Genomic DNA, 13,491 nt, shown 5'->3' with positions numbered 1-13,491 from the left:
AACCTGTACTGACTGCATTTTGATTTTGTTACAAAACTTTTTCTATAAAAGCTAGTACTTCTAGAAGCAAATATAAATTAGTCCCCCTTTAAACGTTTCCCACATCAAAAGCTGTATGTACATTAACCAACAGTTTTATAAAAAGGAATGGGATCTTAGATCCCAGGGTCAGTATTTGTGGCGAAGAACCAGACACAGAACACCCAGAGGGGATTTTCCAGTTAATCTATTATTTTCTAAGTTTACCATTGAATTATTACAGTACAATTAAACTGGTAAGTACTTCAGTACTTGAAGCACGAGCACTACAGAACAGCAGCAGCGAATTAGTGACAGGATTTGGTATCTGACGAACAGCTGCGGCGTCGATCAAACGTTTCCTACACGTAGCGTGACTGGGTCTCAAGTTCATCAGCGGTGAGGCCTCCATCGGCGTCTTTCGGGGTAGTCTTGTCGCTGGTGGCATGGCGACTCTCTTCGTGTTCGCCCTCCTCATCTTCACATTGTAGATCTTTGGAAATCAACTGTCTGGCCAATTTGATGTTCAGGCCTTCGTTGTAGTGAAGTTTCCTTTTCATTTCGAACTGCCGCTGTTTCTCTTGTTTGTCCAAGAAGATTTTGCTGGCATGCACCCTATCCCTCTCCGGCTCCCCGACTTGATAGCTGAGCTCCGAGGTACTGGTGGCGGCTAACTTCTTAGCTAAGCTGTCAAGGATCATGGCTTCCTCAGTTTCGAAGTCACTAGCTGCACCTTCCCTGTCCTCCTGCAGACCGAGCTGCGCAGTGCTGGGCTCGTTCGTCTTCATGAAATCGTAGTCTGCGTACGGTGAGTGGTACGTCGCCATGATGCTGGACTCGTCCCACTTCTGGGACTTCTTTCTTTGTACCTCCGGGAGAGCCCCTCCGGACTGCTGGGCCATGGCCGCTCCCGACGAGGCCGTGGACCCCTTGTTCTTCAGGATCCCCTTGATGGGCCGGTGCGAGGTCGTAGAGGTCGCCATTCTTGGGGAGGGAAGGGTCGCCGCACGAGGGTTGGGACGCCGCAGCCAGCACCTGCCTCGCTCCACGTGCTGTGCCCAAGTCCTAAAGGTCCCGCCCCGTGCCACGTAATAAAGTGCGCTGCGGAAGACGCCACAGCGGTCCCCGCTGCCGTCAGCATCAGGGTGGGGGCGGGGACCCCTTCTGACGTCTCTTTTTTTTTTTTTTTTTTTTTAAATAATGATGGAAGATAGGAAATCTCCTTTCACTGCACAGGAAACAAGGAAGCGCTATCTTGTGAATTTCTCTATACCCTGTCTGTTGCCAGGAGACTGTGGGAAATATATTTCTAACTGGGGGTCAAGGTTAAAAGTTTCAAAGCCACTCCTTGGGTTGGAAAGATTGGATGCCTAGGCGCTAGGAGGCCGTTCACTTCTCCCTCCCGTTGCTGTCCACACCTTCCTCTCCCCCCACCTACACACACACAGACACACACACAGACACACACACACACAGACACACACACACACACACACACACACACACACACACACACACACACACACACACCCTGGTCCTCCCTTCCTGCTCCGCCTCTCAACGGGTGGTCCCAAGGTCCAGCCCCTTACATCAGCTGGGAACCTGGACAGCAGCCCCCCTGATTACAGATTGCTTACTCTCCAATCCAGCCCTTAGATACTGGCCTAAATATTTCAAGAAACTCCAATTCTCTCTCTTCTACCACCACCGTCTTTCCAGTCACCACCATCTCTTGTCGGGACTACAGCCACAGCCTTTGCACTAGACCTCCCACCCTCCCATAACCCCTCCTGTGGCCCTCCAACCTCTTATCTACCCTCTAGTCAGAGTGGTCTTTTAAACATACCCTGTCAAATCTGGTCACATCTCTCTTTCAAACCCTTTAACAGCTGCCCATTTTCTTGAACATAAAGACCAAAATCCAGAAGAGGCTAAGAAGCTCCTCTATGATGGGTTCCCGTGCACATCTGGAGCCTTCTCCCCCCAGATTCTTCTCACTCAGCCTCCACCTTTCTGTTCCTATCTTTCAGATCACCTTCCTTCCTGTCCCGGAGTTTTTTCCTAGGTTCTTCCCCTAGCCTGGAATGCCCCTCCAGATTTCAACTGAGTTATTACTGCCTTATAGGAGCCTGTTTCCTGACCTCCAAAGCAGATAGGCCTCCCTGGGCTTTCATGGCCTCTCTTACTGTCTTAGACGGCAGGTGGAGTTGTGGCAATTATATTATCTGTATACACTTGATGCTCAACTCCGAGACAGAAAGGAAGGAGTCTGTTTTTCTCATTATCATCAGCTTCACAACATGATGCTGTACCTGGCACATAGTAGGTATTAAACAAGTATTTATGGGATGAGTAATAAATGACAGGTGATAAGAATTGGAAGGATGCGATTTAGGAGAGAGAAAAGGGAGGCCCCAGAGCTTTCACTATCAGTTACAATTTGTCCCATGAGTCACATGAGAAAAACACCCTGTATGTAGAATTTAGGAGCTGTTACAAAAAGTGATTTTGGAACATTTTGTCCTTCACCGGCCTTATATTTCATAGGCAGCGATATTCTTCTAAAAAACAACAACAAAAAAATGAAGATCCAGTTTCACATTTTCCCCTCCAGGTAGCATTCGCAAGGTTTTTTTTTTCCTTCTGATACCGTTTTGCTTCCTCTTCTCCCCACCAAGGTCTTTCTGCATTTTAGAACACAAAAGCAAAAGCATGAAAGAACCATAAAACTTTTACAGATGTCTTAAGCACCTTAAGTTCAAGTTGTCCTGTATTCTCCGAAGTCCTACTAACTTCAGGAACTCTGCAATCACTTTAAAACTGTGTTATTCATCTCAGAAAAAGAATTTCCTGATATCGTATTCTTTGAAAAAAAAAAACCTGTATTGTGTGGTAAGGGCTTTCAGGGATTCAGAAGCTGATATTCAAGGCTATAGGAAAACCCTCCGTTATGTGAAGGGGAAAACAAAAACAAAAACAAACAAAAAAAACTTTCATGATTCAGAAATACTCCAGGCTACCCTTTTCAGAAACCTAACTGAAAGGCAGCACAGACCTGCGCAAAAGCAACTTGTCCTGACTGGTAGGCACAGTAGGTCTGGGCACGTTTAGCTGTAAACAGGATGTTGAGGGAGATGCTGATCCCAGTGTGTTGCGATTTTGCTTTTGTGTGTACACAATACCCACCTCCACATACTGTGATCTGAATATACAAGCTGTTCAATATATAGAGTCAGTCTTAGGCATAGAAAACAAACTATGGTTACCAAAGGGGAAAGGTTTGGGGAGGGATAAATTAGGAGTTTGGGATTAACAGATACACATTACTGTATATAAAATAGATAAACAACAAGGCCCTACTATACAGCACAGGGAACTATATTCAATTTTTTGTAATAGCATATAATGGAAAAGAATCTGAAAAAAATATAACTGAATTGCTTTGCTGTACTACTGAAACTAACATTGTGAATCAACTATACTTCAATAAAAAATAAAATTAAAAAAATGTAAAAACATTAAAAAATATATTTATAATGAGTCAGTGATCCCAAAGTTCTTGAGTTTTCTGAAACTCATCATTTGGTAACACAAAGGCAGTTCACACTAGAGCAAGAATACTGTAATTGTGACCTTATTACATGGGTCACAAACAAAATTCTTTAAAGAAATTATGAGGCATTACAGACTTCAGTTGCATACCAGTTAAAGGTAATCCCTTTCCCCCACCATTTGCTAATTATCTGCTTAATGAAAATTGCCTTAAGAAAAATCCAAATTTTGAATTTTTGCCATCAATCTAAAAATTCCCAACCTAGTCGACACTACCACAAACCTAAAAGTTAGAAACGATCGGCAAGCTTTCCAACATTCTTCCTTACATGATTCTCTTGTTATTGCCCTATGACAAGGGCTGAGCAGATGCCTTAAGTTTCCATCTCACACACACACACACACACACACACACACACCCAGGGTTGACTAAAACTTTCCCAGTCAATGGTACATTATATGAAATTTAGATACAGGCCTAAAAAGCCTTTCTTTCAACAAATATTTAGTGACCATCAACTGTAGTTCCAGTAGGAGAACCTTCATTCTCAATGCACTAAAAGTGAGATTGTTCCTCAGTCATCTTCAATGGGTTAGTATTTAATAAATACATCTAAATTTGGATATTGTTCTATCATCACAGTTTTAAAATACATTTAAAATATCACTGATATTTAAAATGTTATTTAAAACCTCTGCTGTTTGCACAGGATCAGAATATTCTGCAGAGCACTGCTTGTTAAGCATGGCAGAAGATCATGCCACAGCTTCATTTCTTCCACTGAGAATCACCTCCCCTCCACGGAGACATTCTCCAAATGTGGTAAGTACAGGAATCGGGTCAAAGGAGAACTAAGCCATGAACAAAGAAATTCTCAACTAAAGGTGGGTACACCTAAGAAAAAAGGAGTTACCACAAACAAGGAAGGTATCCCAGATGGCCCATTGGGCGCCATTGGTGACAAATTAGTACAAAACACTGAGAAGCCAGTGGGCTGTTTTGGGACCAATCATGCTACCCAGAGTGGAGATTAATACTAACTAGTTCAGCTATGTAGCATCTAAGGTCCTGCATCAAGCCATCTAAGAATTGTCCACGGTACTTGGAGAATTATGTTAGACACTGTGTGGTATAAACATAAAAGTGGTATTTGGTTTTGAATCTATGTTTCTTACCCAGTCTCTCTCTCTTATATTCCAAACCCAAATTTCATTTTTATGATAAATGTAATTTTAATGTATTATGTCACTGCTTGATTAATAATGGTTCAAGGTGATTTAAAAATTGTTTTTAATTTTTTTATTGAAGTATAGTTGTTGTATGTTGTATGTTACGATGTTGTATCAAACCCAAATTTCTGATACTCTATTAAATATCCCTGTCTTAGATTGGATTCCCTTAGAAGGTGACCTTGAAACAAAGATTCAAGTGCAAGTAGTTTACTCGGGAGGAGATTTGCCGAAAACACTGGTGGGGGGCGAGGGGAAGTGAGACGGGGAAGGGCAGGAGAAAAAGGGTGCATTAAAAAAGTAGTTCCTATTAAAAATTTAATAAAAAGAAAAAAAGGAAAAACAAAAACAAAAGTAATTCCTACTATGGGCAACTAGAGCTTAATCCTCCTGAGAAACTCTGGAAGGCAATGTAGACAAGTTACCCCATGGCTCACCTCCACCCAACAGGTGAGGGATCTAGAGTATATTTGCACATCAGTTGCCTCCATCTTTGCTTCAGGCCTGCTGGGAGCGGGGAGGGGCAGGAATTCCTCGCACTCCGGACTCCTGCCGGGAGCATGGAGACTGGATGGCCACCTTGCTGATGCATCCCCTTATTGGCATTTTTCCCTTGGGGTTTCACAAGCCCTCTCCTGCTAGCCTGCTCCCTGGGATCCCACTACCCCACTCAGGCCAGCAGTGTTTTCTCCAGCTCTGCTTTTGCAGGAGGAACCCAGACTAGGACCAGGATTGTGTATTTTATCTTTAATCCCCAGACACCTAACACAGTAATTGGCACATTCTGTGGCAGCTGTTCATATTTCTGTAAAGTGGGTGAGTGAACTGAGGGAAATGAGCAAAAATCTTTGGAAAGGAGGAGCCTGAAATTCTTGGCAGATCTAGAGAGGTTCCATGAGGCAATGGTTTTCTATCTTTTTCAGGATAAGTTTTAAAGCAGTAAATCTTTTTTCCCCCCAAAATTAAAGAATAGATAGAACTCCAGAATAAAAATCAGTAAAATTGGAGCTAGGAAACACTGGAGCTGGTCTGTCTGAGGGGAGATGGGGACACCAGAATTCTCACTGCTTGCGTGCCATCTCAGAGGTGGCTCCTGCAGCATCACAGGGACCCAGGGTGGGGGGGAAGGGAGCAATTGGAAAACCCACTATCACCAAAGGGAGTCATTGCCCAAAGCAGTGTTATCCCAAGTGCTGAATTTCTTTTTCTTTTTTTATATTTTTATTTTTCTCTTCTCCTTGCTTTTTTTTTCCCAGCGGGGGTAGGGGGTGGTGGTTAGTAATTAGATTGATTTGTTTATTTTTAATGGAGGTGCTGGGGATTGAACCAGGCATGCGCTCTCCCACTGAGCTGTGCCCTCCCCCCACCCCAAGTGCTGATTTTCTGAGTGGTCACTTGTTTGGAGGACGCACAGGAGTGAGGAGATTTTCTACTGTAGTGAATCAGATAAGCACATTCATAGAGCCGGTCACAAAGGAGATAGGACATCAGCGAGAATTTTTGGTGCTACACAGTAAACATTAACTTTGCCCTCCTTCGAGGGGATAACCTAGTTTGGGAATGTTCAATGAAGAAAAATGTCATCCATGGGAATGTCTGCCAGGAGTTAGATAGAAAATAATGTCGAAGATACCAGACGGCAAGCCTTGCAGGAAGGGGCCGAAGAGTCTGTAGCAGAGTGTTCTTCCTGCTGCCTAAAGGATTCTGAGATGTTTCATAGTTAGGGAAACGGAAGGGTGTTCAACTTCTTGCTCTTGACCCTGCTTGCTCCAGGGAAGAGCTATTGATAAAATATAACTTGTGCTGATCAACTGTTTTTCATGTAGAAACATTATAAAGTTATAGTTCAGAAAGTATTAATAAGGCTTAGATGGAAACCCTGAAAGTCAGATCATCCAAGTTCCCACTGCTTGGCTGAGAAGACTGAGGACCAGAGAGGTATGGTGACTTGCCTGGAGTCACACATGTGGTTAGTGGCACAGCTGTCGCTAAAAACCCAGGTCCTCTGGGACTTCTGTAGCAGTTCAACTTTCTCATTTGCTACATGCCGCCTCCAGAAGGTGGGAGTCAGGGGTCCCAGCGTGCGCCTCCTCACCCAAGGAGATACCTACCAGAGTTTCCCTCATCCCTGCCTCCTTGGCCAGTGCCATCTCCAGTAGCACCCGCACTTTACAAAAAGAGAAGTAAGAACTAAACCGCCCTTTTCAGAACGATGAAAAGCCTGAAACTTATGTCCCCTGAATAGCAAGTTAAAATATGGGGTATAGTGAGAAAGTTTGTTGGGCAAATAATCAATAGGCCAGCTGACCAAGTTTTCCAGCTCCGGATGAGCCATAGTCAAATTAGAAAAGCAATAATGTGATCTAGGGCAGCAAAATTCAATTTTGCCAACAACACTGGGATTCCTTGAGGCGGCCCTTTAAAGATGACATTATAGCAGGATTATTTCCCATGTGTACAAATATGGCTGGGGAGGAAAACCCACACACACAGATAACCCGATGCATGATCCATTAGATTCGGGAAACAAATTTTCTTGTTATTCTATATCTATATTTTTCTTTTTTAGGAAGAGTATTATAAAAACAGCAAGAGAGTGTAATAGAAAAAGAAATGAAACACTGCAAGTCTTTTTTATGATGTTTCACACACACAAAGAAAAATAACTCCCAGAATTGTCAGATTTCTTAGAAGATGCAGTAAATATATTGTTAGCGTCCCCATGACTCACTAACAAGATGTTGTCTGCAGGGAGGTGGGGCAGGAAAGCTGTCACCAAATTCCAGTCAATGATTTATAGTATTTGTGACTACCACATGCAAAGAGTGTCAGCTGGCAGTTTATTCTGGCTGATGTAACCCGACAGAGTCTTCTTCCTTTCTGACAACTGGTCCAGTAACTAAAGTTAACACATTTCAGCTCTAATAAACGGAAGTAAACCTAGCAGCGGAGTTTCGTTCTTAGTCGTCCCTATGTGTTGGTCATGTTTCAACAGAGCCAGCAAAAGAGTTCACGGCAGCCACCCTGACGCTGTGACAAAGGAGGGAGTCAAAGAGAGTAGAACAGTGGTTGTCAAACTTTAATGCACATCATGAGCCCCTGGGGGTTGCTGGTTAAAACACAGTATAGGTCCCCACCCCCAGAGCTTCTGAGTCAGTAGAATTTATATTTATAGCAAGTTCCCAGGTCATGCTGATGGTGTTGGTCCAGGAGCCACAATGAGAGCCGCTGGAGTAAGAACATCACCTGCCCTATCTGGCCAGTGACTCGGACAAGCCCAAGTCCACGAGTGGAGACAATACTCTGTACTCTCTGGAAAGCCAAGCAAGCACAAAAGGGGGTACCAAGGGAGACAAATGCGTTCAGCCTAAGAGAGACCAAGAAGGCTTTGTATAGTAGGTATGTTTTGAACTAGGCATCGAGGTGAAGAAGGGAAGGTGACATTAGGCAGAGGTTGGCAAAAGTGGCTCACTGCAAATGAGGACAAATGGTCTTTGGGATTGAGCTGTTAATATGCTACAGCGGTAGGCTGGCTACTCCCTTTATAACTGTATATGAGACAGGGCCATTACTCTTTTTTGTTTTTTATCTGTTTTAAATTTTTCAAGTTGAAATATAGTTGATTTACAATGTTGTGTTAGTTTCTGGTGTACAGTATGGTGATTAGGTTATATATATATATATATTCTTTTTCACATTCTTTTTCATTATAGGTTATTACAAGACATTAAATATAGTTCCCTGTGCTCTACAGTAGGGCCTTGTTGTTTATCTATCTTATATACAGTAGTGTGTATCTGCAAATCCCATTATTCTTGTTTAACCAAACATTCACATCAACTACTTGAGGTGATTGCACATGTAGAAAGAAAAGTAAAAGAAGGAATTGGCAGGGTGACTTCCCTGGCATTCCCTCCAACTGATTCTCCACTGTTGTCTGCACTTCCTCGATACAAACCAGAATCACATGAATACTTAGTGCTCAAAGGCAGAGTAAATTTCTCTTAGCTGATAGCTGTCCTCCAGGGAATTGTCATTATAACAGCTCGTGTAGACCTATACACACTTAAGAGGATGGTGGGTTGGTAGCATCGGATAGTGGTTGCAAGATACATTCTTTTGAACTGTGCAACTTTTTTGACATCCCTGAAATCTTATCTCACAGCTGGTCCTCTGAAGGTCAAGCTGGCCATATTTGGCCAAGCACGCTTTATGCAAAAAATTGGGTGGCGTTCATGGCTCAGTTTTCAGAAAGACTCCAATTGGCACTAGATGGAAGGCACCTCACGTGGAGGCATCATGTTTCTGATGTCCTCTGTGTCCCCTGTAGCTGCTAATGCACACAGTAGGGTCTTGAGAAATGCTCTCATTAATCGATAGCGGGAATCAGTGCAGGTGGTCCATCAGACCGCCGTTGTTTGGGGTTGTTCCAGCGGAGGACTGCCTTAACCCTAATAGAAAATCCTCTTGCAGTGGTTGGACTCAACTCGTCAAAGGGAGTAGCCCCTATCCCAATGTAGAACGGTCTCTTTAGATAATTGTGCTCAAAATGACATGTTTTCTTATTAAGCTTTTTGAGAAATCTGGACTTCAAAAAAGACAAAACGGAATATTGCCTCATGGCTCAGGCAATATATCTCTGTCTCTATTGTTTGCTTAAGTCTTATTAGGGTCAGTTGTGCCCTGAATTACTACATTTCCTATTTCTCTGTATCATTAGATTTCCAAATAGTTCAGAAATAAAGTCCCTTTTCTTTTTCATTTTACTTTTTCATAAGGGAGTATTGAATATGACAAGGCCTGTCATCTCCTAATGAGAAATGGCTCTTGGCAACTTAGAACTATTATTAAGATGACATTTTCCCCTCCGAGTCTCAACAAGAAACTGAGTTGCGTGGGCTCTGAAACAAAGCAATGAAGGACCAAAGAGAAGACAAGAGCCAAAGAAAAATAGATGAATTGGGTTTACGAATTTAGGCTTGGTCTGGTAAAATTTTCAAAGGCATTTTGAAAAATGTCCTTTGGAGAAAAAACAGAGAAAAGACAGAGAGACATGAGGAAAGTGAGATTCAGTGCATCATGAGCTTTATCACGTTTCCGTCAGCTTCCTGCATTAGTGACCCAATCTGCTCACAAAGAAAAATCCCTCCCATTGTCTGTTCATCAAGGAACCTAGAGAAAGTCATTTCCAGATTGGTTCTGAACTACAAGATAAAAATCATCAGTATGACATGCATATATTCGTAATGCATTGCTGCGCAATTGATACTGGGTATTTCACTGCAGACAGACATGAAGTCATGTATTAGAAAACCACCAGAAAGCATTGGATACTTACAAACACCGTTTTTCTTTTTTGACAGCATAATGAAAACTTTCAGAGCGTTCTTGTCTTTCAAATGATAGTACCGTTTTGTTTTATGGTTTTATTTTCCGATAGAGCTTTAGATATGTGCCAACAGGCATGGGGATGAGGATAGGGATGAAGATGAAATCAGAAACTCAAAAAACTGTCGCACCTAACGCTTGGAATCTTGAAAGTGAGAGCAGATGCCTGAGTTATGAATTGCAGTTTTGTGTGGAAACAATCTGTCAGCAACTTAATGCTGAATAGCAACTGTTCTGAAGAAAACAGTTTGTCTCCTTTGGTATCGTGGTTATGCTTGAAGGATGAAAGGTTGTCTGAAATTTTGGAGGCATGGAAGCAGGGATATGATATATAGGGTTAGATTGTATTACAGGAGCTGAGGTTATATTTGGTCCTATCATTTTTACCTAGATTCCCCAGATTTCTGAGTTGGAAGGAACCCAACGTTTATCTAGGCCAGTCCTTCTCAAACTTTAATGTGTTTATGAATCATCTGGAGATCTTGTTAAAATGCAGATTTTGATTCAGCAAGCATGGTGGAAGGATCTGAGATTCTGTAAGGCTCACAGGCTCCTAGGTTAAGGCCAAAACTGCTGGTCTATGGAGCACATATTGAGCAGAAAGGTCTAAGATCATTTTTGTTTGTTTGTTTTACTTCCGCGTCTCAGACATTTTAGCGTTTTGCAATTCTGTCACAGGTAATTTGTCACCAACACTAGTTAAATCACCAAGGTTTTTTGTCACGCTGAAACTATCTATAGCAGATTTCTATCCCTGTCTCTATGTCTATCTGTATCTCTAAATGAAAGTAATTTAAGGTTATCTCCATAATAATGTTCGTCTCCTTGACATCTAGCTTCTGACATGCTATCCTTAGTGGAAGAGAAAAAGGTAGATTCTTGCCAGGGAATTACACATAGTTCTGGTTACGCCTTCGGGACTGTTGTTGTACATGTGACTGTCATCTGCCATGAGCGGAGACAAGATTGAGCGTTGCTCATCTAGTTTAATCTCTCGATTGTTGATTAGAAAACCAGGTCACATTAAACCCCAAATAAATCTGTGTTGGATTTTAGTTTTTAGATTCAACATATAAGTGATATCATATGGTTTTTTTCTTTCTCTTTCTGGCTTACTTCACTTAGAATGACGATCTCCAGGTCCATCCATGCTGGATTTTTTTAATTTACAAAAATATCTCCACTCAGCAACTTTAAACAATGGATATCTGTGCAAAGGAAGAACTAATCAACTCTATGTATTCCCTCCAACCCTCTGTTAACTTTGTATGTACTTCTTGATGGAGTTTTTCTATACTCATATAAACATATTTTTAATAATGTCTACCAATTTTTCTGCAACTTGCTTCTTATTTAATATCTTGGAAACAACTATTGCAGGTCTATTAGAAAAATGCAACCAAGCATTTTCTTATTTAACATTTTAATCATCTTAAAAGTGATTTTCCTGAGCTTTAATCCCCCTTTTGTGATCCATAACTAGTTGTATTAAGAGGAAGATGAATACCAGTCAAAGTGTTTTCCCAGGACGCTAGAATGTAACTTGCATGAATGCCGAGAGCTTTGTCTGGATCATATGTATCCCAAGATCCTACAAAGGAACCTAAAATATAGTAAGTGCCTGATAAATATGTATTTAATTAATCAACATCAGCCAGACAGTGTCAGGGCAATCGGGAGGTGGGTGGGGGAATAGAATGTCAAGGGAAGGGGCTGAGGCATGCCTTGTATCTATTAAATGTTTGCCCTTGACCTCATCCAGTAAGACTCAACACATCAGTTGGGTAAATTTTACCTGTATCTAAATTTTGTTTAATGACTGGTCACATAGCAAAATGGTTCTTCTTAAGCCTAGCCATGTGATAAAATGGATAGGCATTTTATTTGCCTTTTTAATGTACTAAGATTACCTTAAGGAAATTGGTTAATTTAAAAAGAAAAAGGAAAACACTACATAATTGATTAAGTTCAATCATGTGATTGATACTCTCTTCCTGGAGAGTCATGAGACATATACAAATACATGTATAAAGGTTATATATAAAGGTTTTGCTCCCAGTTCTTTCCAATCCTCAGGAAACATTCATTCATTTGTGGGACAGATATTTCTATCCATAGCACTAGGATGTAGAGAACATGTATCTAGATCTTGGCAGTAGAATTAGGATGTGAGGGCAAGATGGAGGAAATATCAATGTAATGGGGACCCTCATCTGTAGCACAGAATGCTGATGATTTCCATAACCACTCAGTAATTATCATGCTCAACCTCCAAGTAAAAGAAATCTGAGTATTCATTTTGCGAATTGAGAGAGAAAGAGGCTTGGCCATATTTTGTACTAGACTGATAACCCTTAAATATTCACTCTTCTGTGGCTTTTGGCTCCAGCTGGGGACCAAAAAAAAAAAAAAAATCATCAAGTGATGTGATTTTCAGATGATCTAGGACATCTAGAATTTTGAAGTTGTTATGCAAAGAGGAGAACAAAGACTCTTTGCTTCAAGGGACTTAGTTGTAAAGATTCACTCAAGCTTTGAACTTGTTTGTATGCAATTCTACACCTTTTAAGATGCAAATCATTTTGTCAGTTAAACCGGAGGAGATCCATTGAAAAACCATTGTGGACTTTGGCAGTTTAATAAAAGGCTCATTTTTCAAAACAGTGCCTTGTGTTGTGCGGGTCAGGTCAGGTGATCTCATTTTGATGCTACTCTAAGTTAATGAAGGGGCAATAGCTTTTGATAAGTGGTGTTGCAGTATAATAAAGTGAATGCAGTCGGAGTGGACGAGGTTAGATTCTATTCTTATTTCTGTAGCTTAGAATCTTTGTGAACGTAAACTACTTAACCACTCTGAGCCTGTTTCCCCACGTACAAAAAGAATACATGCTCATATCTTCTTGACAGTGTTGTAGAAGGGATCAGCTGAGTACTGTGTGGAACGTTAGCTCAGTGCCTGGCGTACAGTCAGTGATCAAGAAGGTTAACTACTGTGACTACTGATAAGAATAAAACATACATTCTAAGCATGAGAGTACTTGTATTAGTTTGTTTTACTGTAAATTCCTGATCCTTCTCTACTGGAGAAGGTTTAGCCAACATGTGCACTCAGTTTCCTGCTATTCCGCCAGCACTATAGCTTGCTTTTATATTTTTGTTTTGGCCGAAACTTAAGTGCCAGAAAATTTGAAGGAGAAGAACACAGGAAGAAGAATATTGAAGAAGAAGAACATAGGAAGAAGAATATTGTTTTCAAATTGCACTTACTTGCAATTTAGCCTTGAACCTACTTGACCAGATCAG

At 41.4% G+C, this 13,491-nt stretch overlaps 1 protein-coding gene across 1 annotated transcript; it reads right to left on the bottom strand.

Annotated features, from left to right (window-relative positions):
* Positions 1–380: 380 nt before the first annotated feature.
* PPP1R2C (PPP1R2C family member C) lies at positions 381–1,001 on the bottom strand. The gene has a single exon (XM_010989192.3). It carries the CDS (start codon positions 999–1,001, stop codon positions 381–383), a length of 621 nt encoding a protein of 206 aa, XP_010987494.1.
* Between the last annotated feature and the right edge of the window lie 12,490 nt (positions 1,002–13,491).

This window comes from Camelus dromedarius, chromosome X, assembly GCF_036321535.1.
Source record: "Camelus dromedarius isolate mCamDro1 chromosome X, mCamDro1.pat, whole genome shotgun sequence".
NCBI lineage: Eukaryota > Metazoa > Chordata > Mammalia > Artiodactyla > Camelidae > Camelus > Camelus dromedarius.
The sequence above is the reverse complement of the archived record's forward strand: the minus strand, read 5'-3'. Positions and strand labels throughout refer to the sequence as shown.